This window comes from Lathamus discolor, chromosome 3 (assembly GCF_037157495.1).
Source record: "Lathamus discolor isolate bLatDis1 chromosome 3, bLatDis1.hap1, whole genome shotgun sequence".
In the NCBI taxonomy this organism is placed as follows: Eukaryota; Metazoa; Chordata; class Aves; order Psittaciformes; family Psittacidae; genus Lathamus; species Lathamus discolor.
The window spans coordinates 139,989,748-140,016,647 of record NC_088886.1 but is presented as its reverse complement, the minus strand read 5'-3'; the positions used below and the strand labels follow the sequence as shown (position 1 = coordinate 140,016,647).

The 26,900-nt window shown below is 41.3% G+C and overlaps 1 protein-coding gene across 1 annotated transcript in view; it reads left to right on the top strand.

The window, feature by feature from the left end:
- LOC136011298 (VPS10 domain-containing receptor SorCS1-like) overlaps window positions 1-7,657 on the top strand; it is a 295,003-nt gene extending 287,346 nt beyond the window's left edge. Inside the window, exons 24-28 of the mRNA XM_065672946.1 lie at window positions 303-402; window positions 4,171-4,276; window positions 4,446-4,606; window positions 5,944-6,062; window positions 7,293-7,657. Coding sequence (XP_065529018.1) covers window positions 303-402; window positions 4,171-4,276; window positions 4,446-4,606; window positions 5,944-6,062; window positions 7,293-7,349 — 543 coding nt within the window. The 3' untranslated portion in view covers window positions 7,350-7,657. The remainder of the gene's footprint in view (window positions 1-302; window positions 403-4,170; window positions 4,277-4,445; window positions 4,607-5,943; window positions 6,063-7,292) is intronic.
- Window positions 7,658-26,900: the final 19,243 nt, after the last annotated feature.

Here is a 26,900-nt window from a genome sequence, read left to right as displayed (position 1 = left end):
CTTAATGTTCCTCTGGGACTCAATTCCATTTTGCTGCTGGGTTGCTCTTCCAGAGGTGTGACAGGGCAGCTTGTTGCTATCAGTCATTGCTAACTGTACACAAACTGCTCGAGACATAGTGCTGGCAGATGTTCAGCTTTCACAAACTCGTTCTCTGTAAGGTGATAGGAAATTGTGCTTGGAAAGTCTGGTGCCTCTGCAAAATCTTTGCTTTGCTTTCAGCTTCATTCCCTACCACCTACTTGCAATTTAAACCAATGATCAAGAAACAAATGCATTTCTTATTTTCTCCTTTTTTCCAGATTTCAGAAAGACTGATCCAGAAACTGAACCAAAACCTGGTCCATTTTGAGTTGAAGCCAGGAGTTCGAATCCTTGTCCATGCTGCCCATTTAACAACAGGTCAGTATCCTCTTTCTGTGTATACCCTCTGTTGCATCTGTCACAGCCAGCAATATATTCCTTGATGGTAGTAGCGTGATACCAGCTGTATTTTAAACATCTCTTATTTTTATGTTGCAATAACAGATCAGTGTATGGGCAGCCATTAAAATGCCTGCTCCACCTCCCCTTTCTTTATCATGCCAAAAAGATATTGTGGCTTTGCATTTACAGCTAATCCTTTTGTCTACTGATGTGCAAGAATTTGCTGCTGTTGATGGAAATGCAGTATCACTAGAAATGCATACTTCTGGGCTGCCTCTGAAATATTCAACAGCTCAGTAGTATCACAGCATATTCAACCTGGATCACACAGTGCAAAGGTTACCAGCTAGCCCTGGATTTATTCAGATATTTTAGAGTCAACAAACATTCTAAGCCACTAAGCTCATTTCAGGAGTTGTTCAGCAATCTGAAAGACTAGAATCAATTTACATATTGCACAAACATAAGATTAGGCAGTTTGGACTTCAACTAATCCTATATCAAAATGAACCATCTCCAAAGTCCTGATATTTAATTACAAGAGTCTCTGTCTATTCTGTATGCTAAACCCTCATTTAAGAGCACAGGCCCTATTTAACAAGAGATAGGATTTATTACAAGAGAGAGGAGGGTGGTGAAGCACTGGAACAGGTTGCCCGGAGAAGATGTCGATGTCCATCCCTGTCAGTATTCAAAGCCAGGTTGGATGGTGCTTGGAGCAACCTGGTCTAGTGGAAGGTGCCCCTGCCAATGGCAGGAGGGTTGGAACTAGATGATCTTTAAGGTCCTTTCCAACCCAAACCAGTCTATGGTTCTAACAAATCTATTCCCAGGAATTCCTTTTCCCCAGGAGCTGCTGATAATTCTGATCAGTTGGTATCATCTTCTTTTCTTAACTTGCAAATTAAAAGTCTCAGTTTCCTTGTACTGGCAAAATGGCTTTTTATGGTGTGAACAGGTCTGCCAAAGCTGGTGTCAGTCCATGTGAATTTTTGAACAATAACCAGTGATCCTATATGTACTTTTAGAAAATTCTCAGTGCCCATCTCATAAAGCAAACATATCTAAAAGCATCTTAATATGAGCTTCAAATACAGCGTTACCTGCAGAGGGTTCTTGGCTTAGGCATGCTCTTTCTGCTAACCAGAAATGCACATTTTTGTTTGTATTTACACACATCCCAGGAATGAGTACTTTTTGGCCATAATAGATGCAAACACTTGTTTGTGTAGGTGGGCTTTATTGTACTTCTCTTCGAAGCCACCGGTGAGATATGAATGATTGCTGTAAACAGGCTTCACAATGTCCTATAAGAACACTACAGGATTTTGTCTCTTGCAGAAATATGATTCAGAGTCTGAACTGCCAAACTAAATATTAAAAAGCCCAGAGAGCAGCTACTGTAGGGTCTTTGAGGAAATATGGGTCCTTATCAAGCTGCAGATGTCATGACTCAGCTCCCCGTCTAAATAAAAGGCCCAATTTCACAACATCAAAACTTGGGAATAGTTTAGAATTTGACAAAACACCAAAAGAGAGATTTACATCACTACTGAAAGCTAGGAACAAAGCTAGGAAGAATTGTCCTTTTGAAATCCACTTTTATAGAAAAATAGATAAAGTAAAGCAGGGAAACCTGGAACACAAGCCAACACTAGAAGCATTCTCTAGAAAATGTGATCCAGGAGGAAACACATGATGCAGAGGTTCTGCTCTGGTCCATGGTATCCCTTCTTTCCTAGCCTTTTCACCGTGACTGTGTTGAAATCTGGGCAGCTATGAGCTGAAGTTGACTAAACCGCAAAGCTCCGCATTTGCTTTTGTAAGCGCACATGTATATATACATATGCCTACATTTATGTTCCCATGCCTCTCTGCACAAAAGTTCAGTTATCTAAACTAGCTTGGTGCGGGTATTCAAGCAGAACCTGTAGAAATGAAACTCTGTGTGGTGTGAGTTGTATGTGAGCATGTGCCTTCCCTAGAGCGCAAAAGAATGACAGGCATTGGCCTCAGCCCATTTCACACCTCCGTCTACTTTGTTCAGGCCACACTGAAGGGTAGATTAATTTATAGCAATTGTGGGCAACAGATTGCAATCCACTCATCATGTTTATTCCTTCTCATGAAAAAACCCAGGCAACAACAATGTCCCCAACCCAACAGACAACAACGTCAGTTCTAAGGCAAAGTAAAATATGCTAATACTCCTCACAAAGCAGTTAAATAGCTGTTTATTACCATGCTCTCAGTACAGCATCCTAACAAGAACATTGCTGCTGAGTCTGAGTCAGTCAGGTAGCCAATTTGTCATCCCATGGAACTGCAGAGACCCACAAAATACAGATGCAAAGGGGGATAGAGTGGAGGTGTGTGAGGAATTCCTATTAATAAATCATTTAATTCCAGTTCCTCACCTTCCTGAGGATAACCTGCTTGATGTGGGAAGGAGGAGTCTTTTTACTTCTCTTTTGGCTTTATCAGGCCGAGTGTGACAGCTGAAAATGTGTATGTGGTGAGTGTGACTGAATATTGCTTGTGTGTGCATTTTCCTGTGTCTTCTGGCTCTGCTTTAGGATGAGTCTGTTCAGTGCATGTGAAGTGGGAGACAGAAAGAGAGTGTGTATGATGGGTATGGTTCAAGTTAACTTTCATTGCCTTGCAGAGGAAGGCACTACCTACCCCTTGTTCTGTGTGTGATGCCAGATAGAGACAGTGAGGCTGTATCTACTGTGAACATTAGCCCTGTATAACAGCACAGCTACAGCTGCATGTCTGACTACAGTATGTGTTATTACTGTCTGCATGAACAACTGAGACCATTGGACCTATATGTGTCCTTTTTGGATACTATATGCCTTTCAGTTTGTGTGTGTGTATATGAGTGATGGAAACTCTCTTTTAATATGATTTACTTTGTATTTCTGGGAAAACCATGATCCTGGCTGTCTTATGTGGCCTTATTTTGCAAGCAGCTATGAAAAGGTGGTGAGCAAAACTAAGGAGAAGCACAGAGAGACTTTTGTTTGATTAGGGTTGGTTTTGGTGGTGTTTTTTTAACTTGAAACTCAGCACACTCTTGCGTGGAAGGCTTCTGGAAGAGAAAGCAGGGCACCGAGGGAAAGAATAGAACATGTTCAGAAGAATAGGAAAGAGATAAAGGAAGAAACTTAAAATGTCAGAGATGTGAGAAGAGCTTCCCATGGTAATGCATGGATGCTGAGGCAGTGTCTGCGAAGGGCGCTGCACTTCTGCTTGGGAAGGAGCAGGACTGCACAGAGAACAACACATTTGGTGAGCACCAGCTGAAGCGTCAGTTGCTCATTATTCACTATTCATTGGGAGCTACCCAAACTAGCTCTAAGCAAAACAGAAAGCCAACATGACAAGTTAGCCCACAGGTAGCTCCAGGATTGTCCAAAAAATGCTGGGTTTTGTACCCAAATGAACCTTATTTGCAACTACCTTGGGGGACTGTCTGCAATATGGGAGAGTATGTTTCAGTCAGTCCTTTCAGGCCAGAGGAGAGAGGCCCCTAAGGAGAAAGCTATGGGACTTCACGTGAAGAGATAGATTGAGCTCTGCAAATGGTCTGAACCCAGGTGGATTAGAAAGGGAGAGAAGCCCTGGAGACATCTGTGCAGATGCTACAAGTGCAATAAGGGGAGGATTAACTGTTTCTGGAAGGAGAAACTTTTTGCTGCAGTCTAGGGGTGGCTGTAACCTTTGATCCCTCTCTTGCAGCTCCCCTTGTGGACCTCACTCCCAGTCACAGTGGTTCAGCTATGCTGATGCTCCTCTCTGTCGTTTTTGTGGGACTAGCTGTCTTTGTAATCTACAAGTTCAAAAGGTATGACCCTCCCTGAGCCATTTCCTTCTCCCCATTGCTGCCTTTCACTGAGGTATTTGGGTTTTGTTGGGTTTTCTTTTTTGCAGTGATTTGTTTCTTGGTTTGTAAAAGCTGATACTACATCATGTGCCAGAGTACCCCACAATGATGGTTTCTGTTAATGTTTTAGGAAGATTCCTGGCCTTAATATATATGCACAGATGCAGAATGAAAAAGATCAAGAGATGGTCAGTCCAGTCAGTCAGAGGGAAAGCATACCCAATATCCCTCAAAGTGAGCTGATGAGCCCTGAGCAACTAGTAGATGAGAAGTTGGAAGTCCAGCCCATAGGTAAATAACTTGCAGCATCCCACAGCTGGTCAGACTCTGACTTATAATTGGCTAACCCTTTTCTTGGCCTCCCCTCTTCCCATATTCCTGCACACTCCTTCCCCTGTCTTCTTCTGCTGCAACATTAGTTTTGCTACAGGAAACTTTGCTTACTCTTCCCTTTCCCTCACTGCCATGTGGTGAAAGGGAGGGGAGCAATTTTAGGCTTTTTCTCTCTCCTAGTTGCTCTATGTAGATCTCTTCCCCTTCTTAAAAATCCTTCCAGCACTTAACTTGCGCTATAAGGCAATTTGATTTATTTTGCTGGGGCTGATGTAGTTGCGGGTCTAAACCCCACATCCAGGAGGACTTCAGCCACCCTCACCTGGAACATGGAGGTGAGCAGGTGATTTGGTAAGTCATCTCTAAAAGCTAAGCATTCATTGATGTTTTGACTGCTCTGGCCTTTGTGCTGTGCCAGACTTTGTTGCCAGCAGCAATGCTAGCCTGGCTGATTCCCAGGGAAACTGAGCAAAGCCTGGGATCTCAGCAATGGACAGCTGGGTTTGCCCTCAGGCTTATATCTTCTACAGGCCTCTGTGGTTGAAAATTTGCAAAGCAGGCTTTCACAGGACCTAAAGTGAATAGACTTCAAGGGGGCATACTGAGATCAGTAGCACATTCGCTCATGCTTATACGTTTTCTGTTACCCTGACTACAGTAAAAGTGTTGGGATGGAGCAGGGGTGTTTCAGCCTGGGTATGTGTTCAGGTAAAGCTGGCATTGCTTAGGCATTGCTCAGGCATGGCTCATTCACCTGTGGGGTGACAATTCTGCAGGACCAGACCAGAGGTACAGTACAGGACCCCTGCAAATAAGAACATGGACCTACTTTAGAGGAATTAAAGTTTACAGCTGTTTTGACTTACACAGGAGTGAGACATAGTTGTAACTGAGATCCCTTATTTGCACAATTTCATCAGCTTAACCAAACCTTAGATTCCACCTGTGGATGTCCCTAAAATATATGGGAGTATTCACTAAAGCAGCCTTGGAGTCATAGCTACTGCTGAGAGGGAGCAAGAGGAAGGGCAATTAAAGGAGGGAATGTGATGTGCTAGGATTGTGGCCTGTGAAATAACCTGGGAGGAAAGAGAAGAAGTCTCTTGATGAAACTAATGTCAAAGTTGAATGCCCCACTGCAGTCAATACTGATCTCACCTGTTCACCAAGGAGAGATCTGATAGCTATTAAAAGCTTTCAAGTAGCTATTTATCAGCAGACCTGGACATCCCTGTTTAGCAGAATACAGGATGGAGTGAGGGGACCAACCTTCCCATGTGGTGTTCCCCATACAGAGCAACCTCAGGCCACAGCCCAGAACCCAAGGAAAGGAAATGCAACCAAGGTAGTCTGGACAGAGGACTTCCAAAAGGCTTGTGGATCACCAAGAGGTTTCAAGCCAAGACCCGGAGCGGTGGGTCCTAAACTTTAACAATTCTTTTTTGTTTGTTTGTTTGGGTTTTTTTCTTTTTTCCCCCTAGAAGCCTCCAAGGCAAAATTGGTGCTAAGGGAGAAACACCCAATTTCAGGTCAGGAACCCTCTTTCTAGAATTAAGATGGGCTTTGAGCTTACCCTTTCTAAAAGAATGAAATGCCCATGGTTCATGCTGTTCAGGGGTAGGGAAACATGTTTTCACAGGTCACTGAGACAGAAGTGGCAGGAGTTAGTCACCTGCTAGCTCTACTCAAGGTACCTTCAAAACTGCTCTTGCTGGTGTTGGAAACTAAACCCTTAAAGCCTTTTGGGGGTAGGTTTTCATTTGGTGTAACTGCAGCATTTCTGGCTTTCTACAGTCGCCAGCATTTTGTGTGTTTCTCAGCCGTGATACTGGACACTATTGAATCAGAAATTAGCCTTTTATAACTCCTCAGTTTGTACCTGTAACTGCAAAAGGTAAATGTGTGGGATAAATGGAGTCAATTCTCTATCAAAAGGAATCAGTCCAACAATCAGAGATCATTGAGAAAATGAAAAGGTCTGGACATAGGTATGAACAGAATAGGAAGTGCAAAGGCTCTTCACTCTCCTATACAACCACCTCATCTGTTTCTGGAAAACAGCAATTTCTTTTAAAATGAGTTTTCTTTCTTTTGGGAAAACAAAACAAGACTGTAATTGGGTGTTTCTCTTTTGTATGCTTGTTCAGAAGCCAGGTTTTTTGAACTCCTTTGACTAACATTCAGGGATCCTTCCTTGGAGGAATCTGAATGAATGTCACTGGATCATTTAATTTTACCTCCAGACTCTGGCAGCAAAAACTCATGGTTCCTGTTTTCTTGATGTGAGTGGTTTAGGCTCCTCTTTTGCAAATGCAGAGCTTAAGGTTATTTGTGAAATCTCCAACATCTTATCATTGCAAATGAGTTTCCCCTGAGGACCACAACCCCTCCTTCCCTCCACCCCTCTGCTCTGGCCTCTCCCTCTTCTATTCAAAATGGGTGAATCATCTTCATTAGCAAAAGAACAGGACATCATCTTCAGTGTTTTAAATGACAAGAAAACATTTCTGGGAAGAACTTGTCAGTCTGGAACAGTTGAATCCCAAAGGCATGCAAGGTGATACCTTCTAACATCTTCCTTGGCTAATCACACTTGTTATTTACTGACTCTTTTATTTTGTTCTCTTTTTTTTTTTTGCCACAGGAAGTATTTCCACAGCTGCTGAGCCCCAGAGCACAAAAGAAATCCCTACCTATGTAAATGGTTGAATTGAGGACACCGATACATATCTATATCTAAAAAAAATAGGGAGAGCTCACTGCATTTGGACTTTTTAATTCTTCGGATGACAAAGGGTTTTTAGCTTTAAGCCTGTGCATGTGGACATTATACTGAGACCATAGTGGAACTGCATTGTACAGGTGTTCAATTTTAGTGGGGTGGGTGGGGGGAGAGGATCTGGTACCACTATTCACTCCTGCGGCCCTTCCCCTCACCCTTCCACTCTCTTTTTTTGGATCTGTCTCTAATTTGTAGAAAATTCATAATGGTATAGCCAAGAATATGCATGGGGGTCTCTTCTTTAGGGAGAGGGGTGGGCTGGGATGTGGGGGGAGAAGTGTTGGGGGAGGTGGGAGGGGATGTTTAGGGTTCTTGGCTTTAGATTTAACTGCTCTTTTAGCACTTTGGGCTGCAGGAGGGCTAGCCGCCTCAGCAGACTTTCATAGGACACACACAAAAAATCACACTGGAGTTTCAAGGCACTGAAAGTATTCTTGGTCCATCTGGTTTGTCTTTGTTTGGACTCTGCCCTTCATTCCTCTAGCTGCAGCTGCTGCCTGTGCCCCACAGGGGGGGCCTCCGAGGAGGCTGGGTGCAATTTTGGCTGATCCCAGCCACGGGGCCAGGCTCTTTCTTAAACAGCTTTTTTAGCCTACTCACACCAAGGCATCCCACTGATATCACTGTTGAAAGATAACTTTTTGCCTCCTAACCTTGAATGGGACAGAACTAGCATGTTTTACAAGGAGGGAGGTCTGTCCGTATTGCAGTTACAGAAGGTTATTGCCAGCATGGACTTAACACTGTACTTTGTACCAGCCTTACGCCTTCAATTTTGGCTAAGAGAAAGCCGTAGTAACACCCTCAACTGCATTTAGTGCTGATGTTTGGATTTGTCTGGGGAAGGCCCAGGAGATCTTTACTTTGGGAGTCACCCCAGGGCTTGTCAGTTTTTGAAAGACACCTTGCCCATAGAACAGGGAACAGGAAAAAGTCTATGCACAGTTTCCTATGGCCTTGGCAGCCCACCTTGGTTGGAGATCTGGACATACTCCTTCCACTCTGGGCAAAGGAGGAAGAATTTGGCCTGAGATTGTTGCCATGCAGGTTGAGCCCCAGTACCACAGGACTACTCTTGTACAAGATCTGTTTTCTTACCAATAAGCTTGTATCTTACACTGAAACCAGAAATGAGGTTGCAGGATATGTTCACATAGAATATGAAAGGGAACAGCAGGTAAACAAGTTTAGTATACCTCAAACAAGTCCTCCCAAGACACTGGCTGTCCGCAGACTAATGTCATTACAGCTGTTGATTTCTAACCCAACTCAGGTAAACCTAGCACACCAGGACTTATGTTTGAAGTGCAAAGAGAAAACGGCAGTAACCTAACTGTGTTAGGCGAAAGCAAATAGAGACCAGCTCCTAATCAGTGTGGCACATGTAGGAGGCACACTGATTCCTGACAGGAGTAGATTTTGATCAGTAGACATTGTGCACATCAAACTGAGTCAAAACCAGGAGAAAGCAGTGTTGCTGGTGTTGCGCAGAGTCCCTGGGCAAGGGGGTCATAGTGGTGGTGGGTTTGAATTTCACAAATTGGGTATAAGCCCAAATCAACTTACTTGCTGGCAAAGAAAAAAAGTGATACCAAGTGAACACTAGACACATTGTAGTTAAAGGATAATTATTGAACAGAGTCCTCTGCCTCTTTCTGTTGTTTCTCTGAAGACAGGTACAGAAACACAGCAGTTTGGGTTTGCTATTGTCTTTGCAACTACAGCTTTATGAAAGATGGGCAAGTATTGGCAGCAACTGTACAATAGTCCCCACTGAAGTCCAACATTAGCCAACTTATTTTTATAGTAAGCCAATCAAAAAGTTTTCTTATAGTGTTGGAACTATTTCTAATTTTAAAATTACTTTTTTTGATGTACTTTTTCATCTTCTTTTCCCCTTTCGTTAAATACAATGTAGCGTAATGTATAATTGCTATTGTTTATTGCTTTTACAGTCATATTTATTAAACAGATAATGTCTCTAAATGAAGGTCCATGGTTTTGTTGCTCATTTTAGGTCTCTGTCCTTGTCTTGGGTCACTAACATTAAAACAGTAGGAAGTTAGAAAACCTCACTTGGGAGTATTGTGTACAGTTCTGGTGTCCTCAGCATAAAAAGGACATGGAACTCTTGGAACAAGTCCAGAGGAGGCCACGAGGATGGTCAGGGGACTGGAGCACCTCCTGTATGAATACAGGCTGAGAAAGTTGGGGCTGTTCAGCCTGGAGAAGAGAAGGCTGCGTGGGGACCTCACAGCAGCCTTCCAGTATCTGAAAGGGGCCTTAAAGGATGCTGGGGAGGGACTCTTCATTAAACAGGGGAAGTTTAGATTACATTGGATATAAGGATGAAGTTCTTTACTGTGAAGGTGGTGAGGCTCTTGAATCGGTTGCCCAGGGAAGTTGTGAATACTCCATCCCTGACAGTGTTCAAGGCCAGGTTGGACAGGGCATTGGGTGACACAGTTTAGTGTGAGGTGTCCCTGCCCATGGCAAGGGGTTGGAACTGGATGATCTTGAGGTCCTTTCCAACCCTAACTATTCTATGATTCTGTGATTCTAAGTTGATGACTGGAAAAGGAGTTTTCAGTAGAAGCGGGAGAGGGTGGTGATAGTGTTCTGGAAAACTAGTTCCTAGAAGCAAGATGCCAATACGAAAGTAAATTTCTCCTTAGTCAAAGTGGTTTATAAAGAGAAGCTTGGTACTGTTATCTCCATTTTATGTATAAGGAAGCTAAGGGATGCAGAGGTGCAATGCTGGTTTCCGAAGAAGCAATGGTAGAGCTCTAAGCAGCTCCCTGGAACTCCAGCTCTGTTCCCTGCCCATGGTTATCCTTCCCCATACAGGCTGTCTTTTAACAGTTCCTTTAAAATACCTTTTTTTAACTACCATTTGCCAGCACTGACAGAGGAAAGTTTAGATTTTTCATGTTACTGATTAATCAGGTTTACATATTAAAAAAAGAAATGAAGCATGGAAGTTTCTGTCAGCTTCCCAGCTGACAGTGGATGCATATAGCTGAGAAAAAGGAAGAAAACATAGCTTCTCTGCTTTACAATTCAGAATGTAACCATTAGATCATTCTACCTCTTATAACCAGTTTCTGGTTCAGCTCTCTAGCTTTTTTTGTACCCTTCGCATAAGAATTTATATGTACACATAGACAAAGATCTGGGGTTGAGGCATCAGCAGCCAAGGCCATGGTGTTGCATATCAGACTTGATATAGTCCAGGAACGATGAGTTTGCATATTGGAGGAGTATGTAGTTCTCACGTCCTCGGCAAATCCCAGCATAATCACAATTATCAGCCTAAGGGAGACACTGCAGCCTTTCTCCACCTTTCATTCAGGCTGGATGTGCTGCTGGCACAGCTGTGGCCATAGCGCAGGTGACTAGGAGATGTATGCGTAGGCATAATCTGCTTTTACAGTTTAAGTGCCCACCTGAATTAGCAAGCATCTGTTACAGCCATAAAGAGTAAGTCTGGATTTGGCAAGCATCTCTAAAGCATTTTCAGATCATTCTCTTCAGCTTGTGTGTCCTGATTGTTATTTGTAGTTGTTGTTTTCTGGTTTGTATAACAACACAGTGATTCACTGCTAATGGCTGATCACTGAGACAATAAACAAAGAATATACCAAATACTTATAAAATCCAGTATAAATTTTCTTTGAGAATATTATCATACCTTGAGAGAATAAAAAAACCCAACAAACCCTTCATATCCTTTGTCTGAAGGAGTGGGGAGTTAAAATATGGTTAATAACTGAAATAAAGTATTTTTCTAATTTGTTGTTGATTCACTACCATCATCGTAACTGTCATAAAACAGACATATGGATGGGACAGATGTACTGGCTTCAGAGAGATTTCTTCTTCTTCAGCTAGAAGGACATTTGTGCTAAGATGCTGGATTGCCTTTCCTGAAATCAGTAGGAGTTAGTGTTTAAATACTTTTGGGGATCTGAGCCTCAGATATTGTTAAGATGTGGCTCTGTTTAATTGCTTAAACTTTTCCTGGAATGCAAGAATCTCAGAGCACTTGCTGAAATGGTTATGCAAATGAAGCAGGAATTTCCAGTGACCCCAAATGACCCCTTTCTTTGTCCTGTCAACTTCTGCTGAGAATTTCTGGCAATTGCATTTAGTCCGGTACCTAAAGCGGATAACAAGGGATTAGTATTTTATCTGTGTGCTGTTACCTCTCATTGAATGCATGGAAAGATTCCTTGCCACATTGTGTCTCTAGATACATTCAATGTTTTAAACATTACCCCTGATTGCAGAGCTACCATGTTTATGACATTAAAAAAGAAAATTTATTTTTTCCTTCAGAGATGCTGCCCTTGCATTTCTCCATGAAGCAGAATAACAAAGCATGTGTATAAACAATGCTTGAGCTGGAACAAATCCTTTAGGTTAGAATGTTGGTATGATCATATGGTCATAATACCCAGAAGAAAAGATGGGAGTCAAATCATTTTCTAATTGATAAGATCAAAGTGCTATTATGTACCAACTCGTCAGCCTAAGAGATATGTTTCATCTGCAGTTTTACCTTCAGCTTCTTCCTTTCCCTTACTGGGGGAATATAGCTGTCTATTATTGTTCACTGTGCTGAAAGCAGGACATAGAGGGAACCTGTGTTATGTATTTCTCAGTGTGAGAATTTCAAGATGTTTGCATTGTTATACAGCCACCTCAGTGCTCTATGCAGTAGAGGTGACATTGTAACTTGATAAAGTGATCGATACAAGGGAACAAATTTTCTCACCACCTCTGTATTGCGTATTGAGTCTTGCATTGTAATCTTGGGCTGTTTTAACAAGTGGACCTTAACCAGACCTTTTCTACATGAAGAAAAAAACCCTCAGCACCCTGTACGAAAGCTCTGAATGAGATGGACAGCCCAACATCTAAACAGACCAACTCAGTATAGGATTAATGACTTGGGTTCTTAGATGTACAGACATGCATGGGAGACCAGCCAGCTTTGCAGGGCAGTAGCTCTATGCTGTTTTGTCTGTCAAAGGCTTGCTTTCTGCTGGGATGTGTTAGAGATTTGAAGTTTGTGCTAATTTATGTGGTTTTCTCTAGGAATTTTATAACCTTTTGTTAGCAGAGAGAGAGTACCACAACTGAAATACATCTAGTCAAATATCAAACTTTGACCCTGAGGACTTAGAGAGTAGGACCATGCTTGGGTTTATATAATGATTTCACACCAAGCTGTAATAGCTCAGCCATGTGTAAGCAGAATGGGAGCCAGATAACTGTTGAATTTCCTCAATTTTGCTGCTGCTGCATCACATCCAGCCATTGTGGACACAATTATCACTAAGAGTTGGCAGAATATTGCTTATGTTTTGCTTAATATTCAGATTAGTAATGTAAAAGGATCCCAACTAGAATCATTAATGGGACATACAGGGCACTGTATCCAGTAAACTGCAGAGAAAAAAAGCTACAATCCTAAAGGTTTGTAATTTTTATAATCTTTTATGGAGAAGCCCTGAGAGACAAAGGTGCAGGAGAAAGAATGCAGAGAAACTGTTGAGACTCATGACTGCCTGTTTTCAGTACAAAGAGATGTAAAACACCCCCCCCCACACACACACTTTTTGTTACAAATTCCTCTTCTGGCCTTTCCTAGGCAGAACTAGATGTATTTGTAGACACTGGTGGTATTTCTGAGACTGCAGCTACCCTCGCAAACTATTGCTCCCCAGCCCGAAAACGTGGGCCACTGGTCCCATGGACCACATCGTTCCTTATCGTGCCCCCCAGAGGCAGCTGGAGGGTAGAGCTCTGACATGCTAATTGGACTGACAGCTGCCTCTGCTCCGGCTGCTTGCTGCAAGTAGATGAATAATGCATGAAGCATATTTAAATGTAGAATGTAGTGCTACAGTGTGGTTTCAGGGATAAACCCTTTGACTATTAACCCTGCCTGCATCGGAGAAACATCCTTATTCTGTTGCTGCAAAGAAAGCCTGAACTGAGAGGCTGAACCCTTATCCCCACGCCAGAATGGTCTGGAATGCAGCATGTCTCCACCTTTGATGCACGTGCGGTGCCCTCCAGACTGAGAAACCTTCCTGGGGCTAAAGCACAACCATTGCAAAGTCCTGCTCTTGGCATTTCGGCTGAAACTGGAAACCTTCTGTAAGCTTCTGTAGTGCATATAAGTGATTCTTGCCTGGTGTCACCTCAGGTGAGTGGATGAGATTCAGCACTGTAGAAAAGTGGATGCTGTACCTCATGTGCAATATTTACACCAGATGTTTCACGACAAAAACTCTTTTTTTTTCCTCCCACTTCCCACACCTGTCTAGTCCCACCCAGGGAGTGTGATATCCAAGCCACTTTAATCTGCCTTCATGCTCCCCTGAAGCTACAACGTGTCTGGGGCAGAGCCATGAGGTTTCTTCCATTTCTTCTGTGGCCTTATTCATGAGGTGAAGCCGTTTGGTCTGTGCTGCAATCCCCTAACTAACTTATGTGTTTCTCTGGGAAGTACTTGCTCAAGAGATCCAGAAGAAACACTAATAAGCATACAACCAAAATCCTTCTCCTGACCCTGCTGCAGAGCCACAGGACTGGAGAAACTGACCTCTGAGACACTGATTTCCTGGGCAACATCTTGGAGTGGGCTGTTTATGGAGTTGGTTTTCCCCTGCTGCCGCATTTGCTTGTGTAGAAAAAAGAAGTGTTTTCCACTACAGATAAACTTGCAGGAGTATCACTCAGTTAATTATTTATGTTCCATTAGTGACTAGAGGCCCTGGCACTACTGTCACAGGATGAAAAACAGCTTGTGCCCAAAATAATTTGGAGCTCAGAGAGGAGATTTTCAAAGCCACAGAAAGCGGTTAGTTTCCCAGCTGATGTTTACACTTCAAAAAAAATTTTTTTAATGGATAAGAGAAAGGCCCTTCCTGAGTCCAGAGGCTTTTCTTCCTCACTTAGAGTTCTAAAACACAGCAGTCTGGTTACGAGTCTCAGTTGCCATCACATTGCCTGAACCAGGATCAGAGCCAGCATGCCCATCTAAGCTCAGATGTAGCTGCAGAGGAAAGCTTTTTAGTTAGGCAGCTGACAGTGCCCCATCAGAAAGGCTGACCTGCCCATCCACACTGACTCATTGTTCATTACTGGATTTTTCCTCACTCCCTGTCTTCATGTCATGTTGACCTGAAAACTTACTGCATTGCCTCCTGCTGTGGATCTTCCTCTCATTCCATGAGGGTACTCAAAAAGCCCACAGCCTTCAGCTGATCTCGTCTTTTATCTGTAAAACAGAATCATTTATTTATTTTACAGTGGGTTTGAAGGTTCTTCATCCCTTTGATACAGTCATAAGAACAGCTCATTTCTTCTAAGGCACAATCAGGGTTATTGGAGTTAACTTCAGGGGAAAATAAACAGTAGTTTATTTTCAGCAACACTTTGTTGCTGAAACTCCTCAAAGCACTCAGTATGTGTTATGATATAGGAGGATTACATTTAGTAGCTCTGAAGAAAAATGAAATTATGATCCATCCCTAGCTATCTATTTGCTTTCCTCTTAATAGAAACATTTTTATTAATTAAAAGCAGTGCTTCTTTTCCCTATAATTATTGCATCTTTTTTTTTTCTAATATCACAGAATGTTCTGGTTTCAGGGAGAGGAAATTCACCTTTCATCTTTAGTTTTTCTTGAACTTTTCCTTCATCCATATAATACTTCCCATAATTATCCTTTTCAATTGAGATGCTAATGCAGAAGGCAGCTAACATTATTTTGTCAACTTCTTTGAACGAGATTCTAAAAATATATCATTGTACTGGCTCCCTTTTGAATTTTAGATATCCACACTGAGCATGGCAAGACACTAACATGCATTTTTCTTAAACTTGCAGAGGAAGAAAGCTTCAGCTCTTGAAAAACAAACAGATCACAAGGAGAAGCGATGAGTATTTCTAGCTCTGGAGTTAGTCCCCATTTTTGGATCCTACTGTGTTTTCCCTAGTTTTCATGACCAATCATGCACAAATGGGGACTCTTCATCATGGACTGTAGTGACAAGACAAGGGGTAATGGGTTCAAACTTAAACAGGGGAAGTTTAGATTGGATATAAGGAAGAAGTTCTTTACTGTGAGGGTGGTGAGGCGCTGGAATGGGTTGCCCAGGCAGGTTGTGAATGCTCCATCCCTGGCAGTGTTCAAGGCCAGGTTGGACAGAGCCTTGGGTGCCATGGTTTAGTGTGAGGTATCCCTGCCCATGGTGGGGGGTTGGAACTAGATGATCTTGAGATCCTTTCCAACCCAAACTATTCTATGATTCTAAATTAAATGATAGAGAAGCTAGTACTTGAGCACCTGGGGAAATAATGATCATCATAATTAAATAAAAGCTCTCTTTTTGATCCTTTTTCCTTTTTTTATTAGATGATGTCTGAAAGACATGTCATTAACATCATGACTATAGAAAATCTCCACCAGCTATCTACAGACACCCGCTGGTTGGACTAACCGGACACTAGCTAGCCTTTGATTTTGGCACCTTTGACTATTTCAGTGCTTTTCCAATGGACAGTTTAGTGTACAGTTAAAAAGAGACTTTTAGAAGCATACTCAGGACCCCTTGTGTGAGTTCTAGTCGTATATTTCAAAGAATTAAAAATGCTTTCTTTTTCTTGAAGAGCACATGAATTTGTTATAAACCCAGCTTTGAGAGACCATCAGAGTTACCAAGGCCCATTGTCATACAGAATTTGGCAGCAGATCTGAAAGATTAAGGTATTTACCCTGTGAGTATTTCCACTCGCTTGGACCTTCTTTACACCGTTATTCTGTGTGCATAACCCAGGATGGAAAAGCTGTGGGAATAAACACTACTACTGAGGTACCACACGACACTGTCAAAAGGCATCTGCAGAAAGGAAGGTGCCTCCAGGGAAAAGAGACTGTCCTGTGAGCTACCTTTCTCTCCTGTAATCCATAGGAACTCCTTTCCTCATTGTCTTGCCTGGTGTTGCTCTGATACAATGGCTTGGGGCAGCAGGGAAACTGACGTGCTGGTTCATGTGGTCCCTTCCCATCCTATGCACCTATGCCATCTTCTCCAGCCTCCTTTGTCACGGGCATTGTAGCTGAACAATTAGCTAGGAGGACAAAAGGGAGGGAATGGAGACACACGGTGAGGGTAGAGAGTTTTGTTGAAGAGTTACATATCTGTGTGAAGCTTTTCGCCTTTCCCTCAGCATCAGCAGCTGCATCAGTCGGTAGCTTTGAGAAGGACTGATGCCATTTAGATTACCATTGCAGCGAAGCAAACCTTCAGCTAAAGGTAAGGTGTTGAAAGCAGTGACTCGTACAGAGAGCATGACCAGGTCCAGCTTAGCACATTTGGCTTGAAATGGTTATCAGGAAAGCTCCTTTAGCCAGGAAGACTCAGAGATGTGCTCCCTTGTAGGAGTGCTGCCTAGAGTTCAGCACCCCATGTTCTCCTACCAGAAATCCTATCGGCTAATAAATGGTGTCACTGATTTCTCACACTGCTGCAAAGTCTCTCCGCAAACCTGTTTCCAAATGCTTCTGCCCAGAAAACTCCATCCCTGTCTTTCCAAGCTGACACCTTTGCTGATTAATTGCTAAGACAGCAACAAAGGAGTGTTGTACAAAACCCTCTCAGCACACATTGCAAATAACGCCATTCTAATACCAGATATCTTATTTTTCCAAAAATGAAGTGACATTGGAGAAAGCTAAACAATTTGTCACATTTTCTTTAAAATATTACTATTTTATTAAGAAACCAGCTGTATCTTTTTAGTCAAATAGTTCCCATTTTCTTTTTTTTTTTCCAAAACATCTTAAAACCTTTTAGAACACAAAATAAAGAAGAAAAATAGAAGCCCAGTTCCCTTTATCAGAATATTTCCTATTAAATATTGCCAGAATCCCTCCCCTTCTGAATCTTGTTCAGTCCTAAAACACCAGCATATTAACAGTTTGTAGATTCTGAGATAAGTAATACCATCATTATAAATATGTATAAATGCAGCCAGAAGGTTCCTCCAAGAAAAAAACTTTGTGAACACTGAGGATGATTGCTAGCAATTTTTTTTTGTTTGTTTGATTAGAGTTCTCAGTTGTTGCAAACGTGGTCATGATTATCATATTAATGAGCAGGCACAGTAATTACCAAAAGACAAACCTGCAGGCTACTACTGGATTGAAGTTAGTAAAGAATCCCATTCTTAATTAAATTTACCAGAATATTTCCTTAGCCTGAAGACTCTTGTTTTTTAAAATCCCTTTCAGCCAAATAGCCACTTAACTAATTTCAAATTAAATATCTTAGTCAAGATATTTCTCTGGGAATTGCATTTTAATATTATTATAGCATTATCTAGAGAAATGTTTTCTTCTCAGCTATGAATAAAAAGTAAATAAAACATTCTTTTCAATGGGATTTTAATTTCTTTTTCTTAAATTGAATTCAGCACTTGGCCACCTTGGAAACCAGCATCCTTCATTTACCCTCCCACTTCAAGTGTTAAACCCTGTTCACAGAATCCATCAATGTACATAGGTCATAATTAGCAACATCTCTATCTTTGCTTTTCACAAATGCTTCATCACTGCTTTAAGTCCAAATTGCTGCTATCTCTTTCAATGAATAGTAAATTTTCCAAAGAACTAGGGTTTGGGGAGAGGAGAAACCAAAACCTGCACACTCATCTGAGGGAGATTCTGCCGTGTGTTTTCTTCTTTGCTTGGTATATTTTTTCTTGTCAGTTCTACTTTTAATATGTTGGTTTCACTGGAATGGGACAGCTCTGTTTATCCTCACCTTTTTTATTCACCAGAGCAGTGACAAATCTGTCTGTCTCTACTGCTGAGGTGCTCATAGCAGCCAGCAGTGTTTGCTAAAAAGAGCCCAGGAGAGTTCATGTGAGTCTGTCTGTACTGTTCCCTGCCATTTTGAAGTGCAGCAAAGACAGTTTAGCTCTCAGTCTGAGATCTTTTTCCAAAATAATGAACCATAGGAAGAATCTTCTGTAACTCAGTGCTGCAGGTGCTAGGGCTGGGAAGCCCCTCCAGGTGAGCCTGTGCAGCCCTGCAGATGCAGTACGCTGCTGTGGAATGCACTGGGTCATGTCTTCATCAATGTGATGACATGGGCAGGGCAATGAGCCAAAGGGAAATGCAGATAGGTTCCCACAGGTTTGTATTTGTCTTGTATATATGCTGTTTTCCGTAACTCTTCCATCTCCTGTTGCAGTTATACCACAAGACATCATCCAGAAAGGATTGTCTGGGGTTGTTTCGTGAACGGCCTTTTTGTAAAGATGCTTTTATGGCAAGATGACTTTGTAGTCAACCCAGGCTCATCCTGATTCAGATTTACCCACCAGGGCAGTCAAAGCATGAGGTAGAAGCTCTTCAAGGTATCCCCCTTCTCAGCTTGCTCCTGATTCCAACCAGCAAAGAGACAGTGAAGACAGAGTGACTGTCTTGAGCAATAAAGAAACCCACAAACTAGAAAATTCCAGTCCAATTCCTGCTTTGAGCTTAGTGATGTCTAATTGAGCTGGGAAATTTCCTTTGGAAAGCCATCTATTCTTAATTGAAGCACTTGTGTCTTTCTGGAGTAAAGATTCGCTTTAAGAAGAAAGTAAATTATGTGAGAAGTTTCAGAGTATTCTACAGGGTTCTGCAGAGCTTCCTCATGACAAACCTGATAATGAACAAGAGCAGAGCACTCCCTTTTCTCTACCACTACAGCTATGCATGAAAGATGAGTCCCTGGAGGTCTGGAAGCCATCAGGACTTGTCTGAGTTTGAACACAAATGGTAATGACAAAACATTTCTTTCCATTTAGTCTAATGACAGACTAGGAGAAAAAAACTAATCTGTGGAAGTGCAATTTGGAAGCTAAACTTGAAGTCTTCACATCCAGAAGGAAACCATCACTGTGAATTCACTCACTTCTATGGCTGGGCTTTATTTAAATGTCCCGGATTTGTAAAAAATAAAAATAAAAAATTAAGATAGAGACTGGAAAAAATGTTTTTTTTATTGCTTATGAAGGCCATTTGCCTGCTTTTTGAGCAATGCCATGTAATCTCTTGTGAGCAGGGCATTGGGAAGGAAAAGGCTACAATAATCACTGTAAATTCTGCATCCTCAGGCATACTGCCTACTGATAAGTCGTTCCACAAATTAGCCATAGAAATCCTTCCTTCTGGGAGGTAACAGTGCACTAAGCAGTATGAGAGAAGCACTGCTTAAGAAAGAGGATCTGAACACTGATGGTTCTACTTGTGCTTCTACGGTGGCTTTTCCACTCATTTTCATCCCTATACACCATGCTCTAGCAAGTATCCACTCATCAGAACAGTGTAGTTTATCATCTCCCAGCCCAAAACACTTTATTTACCTATGTCTGAAGCACTCTGAGGGTGAAGCACTGCTTTATAGGTCTTTTCATGGGATATATATTGTGCTGTTTTAGCTCAGAATTACCATGCCGCTCATTTCTTTTTTTTAATCCTTTAATCAAGTCATCAGAGCAAGCTGAAGAGAGAGCAAAACCAGAATGGCTCCATTATGAAATGAGAACAGACCTCACCCTGCCAAATTTCCAGCACACCAGGCCTCTGCCCTTGTTTTGGAGGAAGCTGAGAGAGTTGTAGTGGTATGCACAGGCAAAGAAGAAGTCTCTGGGGTGATACTGCTTCACTTCAGCGAGTCAGAGAACCAGGCTATGGTGAGTTGTCATGTAATGAGCTCATGAATAAAAAACACTGAAGCAAAACCCACTACATGGGGAGACACTGTTGTTTTCTAGGAGTCCTTTCAAACTTAATGCTGGAGGTTTTAGCTGAGTTTGTATGTAATTATACTATTTAGTCATGACAACAGAAAGAAAGATAAAAGAGTCATTGGGCCCAGAACTGCAGAGTCACAGACATCCCATAGGAAAGAGATCTTCAGCCGTAACTGGGTATATCTTGCCAGCTGGGGGAAGACGAAGCTATTTCTGGTCTTCCAGATAAAGCAAGATTTTTGTAAGACCTCAGTTCAACAAGGTCTCTTCAGTAGGACATGACAAGCAACTGCTTGTCACATAGGCAGTGGTTCCTGATTGCTTCTGCTCCAACAGACAGACTGTGGAGAAGCCTCCTCTCAGCAGAGTGAGAGGATCTGCTCATTATAACCTGGATGTTAATGTTACCTTTGGCCTACCTCAGGGGTGGTTTAATTAGGTTGCTCTCAGACCCTCTGAGATTGTGTTTTCAATACAAATTGTTGATCCTTCTCTGTTGCTGTCCGGTGTGATAGGCTGTGGTGGAGCCATAGGGCCTGATGAGGTAAGGCTACAAAAAATGTGTTAATAAGCAAATGTGACATCAATAAGAATGGGGAAAAGGGAGGAATAGGCAAAAATCCTTTCTCTGTGGCCATCACTGGGAGATTGCCAGGATTTTGTTCCCATTCGTCATCCATATGAGCATTTAGAGGACATCTAATGACTGCTCAGACACAGTATTTTAGCTATCCACACATTGCAATTGACCTATAAAAGGTCAATTGATGTCCTACTGAAATCAGCATGAACTGATTAAACATGCAGCAATTGTGGTGGACAGTATTGGGTGGAGAAACCAATGTCATTCCACTGACAGCTTCAATAGAAATCTGATGATTTTCGTCAGAAATCATCCAAATGCTCTTGAAGTGCACTGAAGTTATTCCATTAATTTCAAGGAGCTTCTAATCAGAGCACACGTCTGGATAAAGCACAGAATTAGAGTGTTATTCTTTAAACATGGAAATAATTATATTGAAAATTAATTTTGTTCCATTTACTTAGGCAGTTGTGATTCCTTACTACCACTGACCTGCCCTTCATTTGTCCTCATGCCTTTCATTACCAGAATTTCAATGTAGTACAAAAATTACAACTGAATGCTTGGAAGTTTAACAAAAGTAGAGATTAAAATAAAACAGAAAACAAAATCCGGAAAAGTAAGACAAAAGACTTAGCTAAAGTGCACAAAAAGTATTGACAGAAGACCTTTAAACATCACCTTAATAGTTGCAACTGACAGTTTCAGCAGCAACATCAGAAAAATAAAAGAAATTAAAAGGTGTCTTGCTTTGTGTTTGCAAGGCTGGATGTGAGGTGAAAGGAAAAATAACACCATGAAATGCCCTAATATTCATGATATAGATTAATACACCCAGAGTGCTTGGAGTGATGAATATAACCAAGAGATGGCAGCAGTTCATGCACTATTCATTTACTTTATTTAGTTTGCAACATTATCTCCTTTTTATAGTGTACAAGGAAATTAAGTTGTGTTTGTCTTATGATGGAAATTGTCTCCACTATTATTAAAGGGAAAGTAGGGGCAGAGACAAAGGAGAGAGAGAGGAGTAGTTTGTTGAAGGGATTTGGAAACTTGTTTTAGGCATGCATCTAAGGACTCTTTTTGGAAATAAATTATAAAAATTTTCTGTATAAAAGAGCTAAAAGCCAAATCCATTTGGAAGTCTGTTATGGATGTACATACTGTACAGCTACAGTACTAACTGATTAAACACATTTCCTGCGATCTGCTATGGTTCTAGGCCCATAAATCCGCATCTCATTTTCACAGGAAAGGATAACCGCTGCCATGTGAAGAAGCTTACATTTGCTTTGAAGGTAAGGGTGCTCTAAGTGGTGCTGTGGTGAGTAGATTCAGCCTCACTTCTCTGAGGAGGGAAACTGCTTCAAGTACAAGAATGTGGTGTGCTAAAGAGAGAACCACAAGGCTCATGTTTAGTTACAAATGTGCATTTAAAAGGAAACCCTCCTATACACCAAATAATTACTAATTTCTACTCAATCATGCATACCTGAAGACATCTCTTATTTCACATTCTGTAGGGGATAGACACTTTCCAGTGGCTTCCATCATTATTATTGATGAAAAAGTGACACCTGTAAAATCCAGCAAATTTTTCTCATAGGCAATAGAATTAAAAAAAAGAAAAGCTGAAATGACCTCATTTGTGAGGGTGGACTACTTCAAAGTGAATGTGGAATGGATGAGGCATTGTTACAACAGTCAGAGGAAAATACTGCAATTATTAGTCACATAAAGAGCTGAACACAGGGACAAAGACACACTCCAACTCCCTGATTATTTTGAGAAAGAACAATATGCATTAAGAAACTGAGTTAAAGCATCTTGAGGGATTCAGTAAATGTTTGGTGACTTGAGAAAAAAGGATTGCAATAGAAAACTTAGATCATAGCTCTTACTTGCACCCACCACAAATTTTGCATTTCAAGGCACAAATTGATCCTGTTTCGAAAAGAAGAGGGTGGTACGTACCCTATTTCCCGAGTACTCCAGGTGCTAATTCAGGATAAAGGTTTTGAATCTTACTAGGCCAGAACCCAAATTCTCCATCTTCAGGGTAATCACTTAAAATCAGAGGTAATTCAAAAGAAAGGATAAAACAACAGCAGATTTCTTTCTAAAAGTCTTGAGTAGTGCCTCATATCTAACTCAAAGTGGCTGCTCTTTCAACACAGAGAACATTCCTGACTATTTTTCAGAAATCACTTTCTTCCACTCACACCATTCACTATCAAGGTAAGCTAATGCAAAGAGTATGGATTTCTGCCTTAAAACTAGGTGGCAAGATGATACAGTTAAATGGTTAAGGACATCATTCACATGTTCTTATAAAATGATATAACACTCATTCCTTCACTTGCAGCTAAAGAAAGAAGTAAAGCGTGGTGATTATGATATATTTACGTGGAGTACATTTCTCAAACAAACTCCAATTCCAGATAAACTTTTTTAAAAATCTGAGCATGTCCAAATTTATATAAAGAATTAATATGCATTTAAAAAAATGGTGCCAAATTAGCACTTCAGAATTAATTTAATGAGCAAGGCTCTGCCAAAGCTTTTGAGAAACTTTTGTGTCATCATGAATTTGCTTCGTAAGTAATGTGGTATCCATGGATGCTCATTTACAGGAAATAACTATTGTCAAGCTACAGTTATTTTCAAAATTATCATGGGGCATAAATTCGCAACTTATTATAGAGATCCTACTAATTATTTTTTCAGTCTTCCACCTCTTTAATTTTATGCTAATGTAATGTCATTGATTCTGTTAGGATCAAAATGGTGTTAAACTGTACTATCTTCTTATTGGAGGGAGATCAAAAAGGATTTGATTGAACAGGGCAGTCCACTACTGGAATGAGACTCCTAAAAGTAGAAGTTGCAGCTTAGCTTCCTGTAGTGCAGGGGGGATCCAGGACTGGAGCCATTAGATCATCAAGCCAAGGATGGTTACTTACTGTGTCAGTACATCAGGCCACTGAACCTATCCGCAACTTTTACCAATATCTCTAGAGCCATGAAAGATCTAGAAAAAGCTAAGGAACCTAGTGCTGACACACCTTCTGCCTGCATTTCTGGTTTCATCTCAGGAAAAGCCTGGCAATAACATTTTTGTGCTTGTACAAAGTTCTTAGTGTATATACAGGAAGTGTTCCATGAACCTTTATTGCATCAATGTGCATTCTAGGGATGGCTTCTAAGGTTTCTGAAATATCTGTTGGAAGACTGAGCATTATCACCTTAAAGTCTTCTCAGTCCATTCAGGCCAAGGATGCTGAGAAATCCTGGGGACCTCATTCGGAGTACTGTGTACGGTTCTGGTGCCCTCAACATAAAAAGAACCTGGAGCTGTCGGAGCAAGTCCAGATGATCGGGGGCTGGAGTACCTTCTGTATAGAGATAGGCTGAGAAAGTTGGGGCTGTTCAGCCTGGAGAACAGAAGGCTGCGTGGAGACCTCATAGCAGCCTTCCAGTACCTGAAGGGGGCCTACAAAGATGCTGGGGATGGACTCTTCATCAGGGACTGTAGTGACAGGACAAGGGGTAACGGGTTAAAACTGAAACAGGAGAAATTTAGATTGGATATAAGGAGGAAATTCTTTCCTGTTAGGGTGGTGAGACACTGGAATGGGTTGCCCAAGGAAGCTGTGAATGCTCCATCCCTGGCGCTGACAGACAGAGGCTTGGGTGATATGGTTTAGTGGGAGGTGTCCCTGCCCATGGGAAGGGGGATTGGAACTGGATGATCTTAAGGTGCTTTCCAACCCTAACTATTCTATGATTCTATGATTCTATGACATGAGCAAAGCATTCTTGTGAAGACTTTGGATGAAATTTATGTGAAAAGTGCAAAGCATGATTGTAACAATAGGGTAAAAATGCAGATAAGTGGAAAAAAAAGTAGCCAGGGAGATGCAAATTTTGAGTAGGTCTTTTCACATAGTCAAACCTATGAGAGTGTCAGCAACGTAGGAAGACAGTGGGTGTCTGATTATCATCTCCTGCAGACAGAAAAATTGCCATTGTAATATTTTTTTCTTAAGTCAGATAAAATTTTAAATAATAATTGGACATATACATATATATATAGCGCAACTTTGCTTGCCTTTTTTTTTCCCCCATTTCCCTTCACCTGGCTTTCTCATACAAAAGTTTCCCCTTCTCATACCAGTGACAGCTTGGAATATGAACATTCTATTTTGTCTTCAGCTTAATTTCAGTATGTGTTTCTGAACTACTTGGCGGGGGGGGGGGGGGGGGGAATCCCTTTGTAATGGATTCTAAACAAATTCAGTATCAATTTAAACTACTAGAGGAAGTTAAATCAAAATAATTAGGATATTAAAATACTTTGTGCATTTCCAATCACTGGTTTATTGCAAATCTGGATCTTTTCCAAGGAACAATAATAGAAAGAATATGTTAGAATGTTTCCTTCCCCTTAATATGAAACCATTTGCTCATGAAAATATGATTGATAACTTGCATTAAACACAAAACCAGATTGATTTGCAGACATGCTTGAGGAGGGGCTGTAAGGAAAGGAGAATAAATGTCACATTAACAAAACATTACACAGATCTGCATTCACACACACTAAGTGTATTAACCAAATAAAAAAGAAACAACATAAAAGCTTTCATAACACCTCTTCTGATTACAAAAATATACTAACCCTGTGCAATGTAATTGCTAAATACACCTTCGTATGGACAAAGAGAGATATTTGGAGATTCTGTTTGCAAGTGCTCTAAACCAGTTCAGGAAAAACCTGGAGTAGGGTATAGAGGGAGATAAATGTAAGCTGATTGCAGTGTCAACTAAGTTATTGGCTCTGTCTTGTTTCTGATACCTCTACCATCCTTCTTCACAAAATGAAGAATTACGTCTTCCAACTGTGTAGCCTACTGGGACTAAGGAGCATAAATAAGACTGCACTGTGCAAGTCCTTGGTCTGCAGAAGTTGCCATGCTCTTCTCTCTGCCACTGCCACAGAGAGTGTCTGCCTCTGACAGCTGCCACATTTAGTCTTAGGGCTGACTCAAGTGTCCAGCCTCATAGGTGTTTGTTTCAAGACCAGGTGCAGTGTCCAGTGTGGCAAGTGTTACTCATAGATACATACGCATCCATGGACAGGCTTCTGCCAGCTGGAGAGAGCAGGGCTGCAATCAAAGCCCAGACTTACAAAAAGTTCAGGAGTTTGAGCAGTGTCACTTGAGAAGAACTCTGTGTATTCCTGTGACTCAGTTGTATTTCTTTTTGTTCTGCTTACTTCTCAGAAAGAATTGTAATTTACCCTATCTCCCTATTAGATTTCCTCTTCTTTCTTTTCCTCTCCCCTGAAGAAGATAAGAATTGCTGTACTGTATCAGATTAAGTCTATCATCTCATGTGGTATCCATTTACAGATTCTTAGGGAAGAGCATAAGAAACAGGAGAAATATTCAGCCATCTGTGGCACATTCCTTCACCTTTCTGGGGAGCAAATATTACACCCATTTTCTGTTCACACAAATGCATTTAGATTCACTGCTTGGGCTATCTGGAGTTCACCAAGTTGCAGAGTCACTCAATGTGTCTGATGTATGTACCGCATAGGAGTCTAATTCCTGCTGTAAAGGTTCTTGCAGCTTAAATCAGTCTGTATGTAACTAATGTATCCCAGCAGAGATAGAAGGGGAATGAAGAGTGTTAGACACAGCCACAGCCTACATAAATGGGGAGGAATAGAATTCTGCTTGGTGAATTCAAAACAAGGATAAGCATTCTTGAATCAAGTGAACATGATGCTGTTAACAAAAGACTCCAGTGAAAAATGTGTGTTACGGTATAAACAAGAGAATTCTGAGTAGAGATCAAGATGCTGGATTTCCTCAGCATTTGATAATGCTGCAATCACTGCAGGAATATTATGTCCAGGTCTGGTGTTTGCAATTCAAGAAGCTTATTGCCAATTGTTTTGAAAATGGGAATGAGTGGAGTATTGAAAAGTATGCCCAAAATACAAATATTTAATGAATTCAATCTATTAGTTTAGGAAAGACATGGAGTA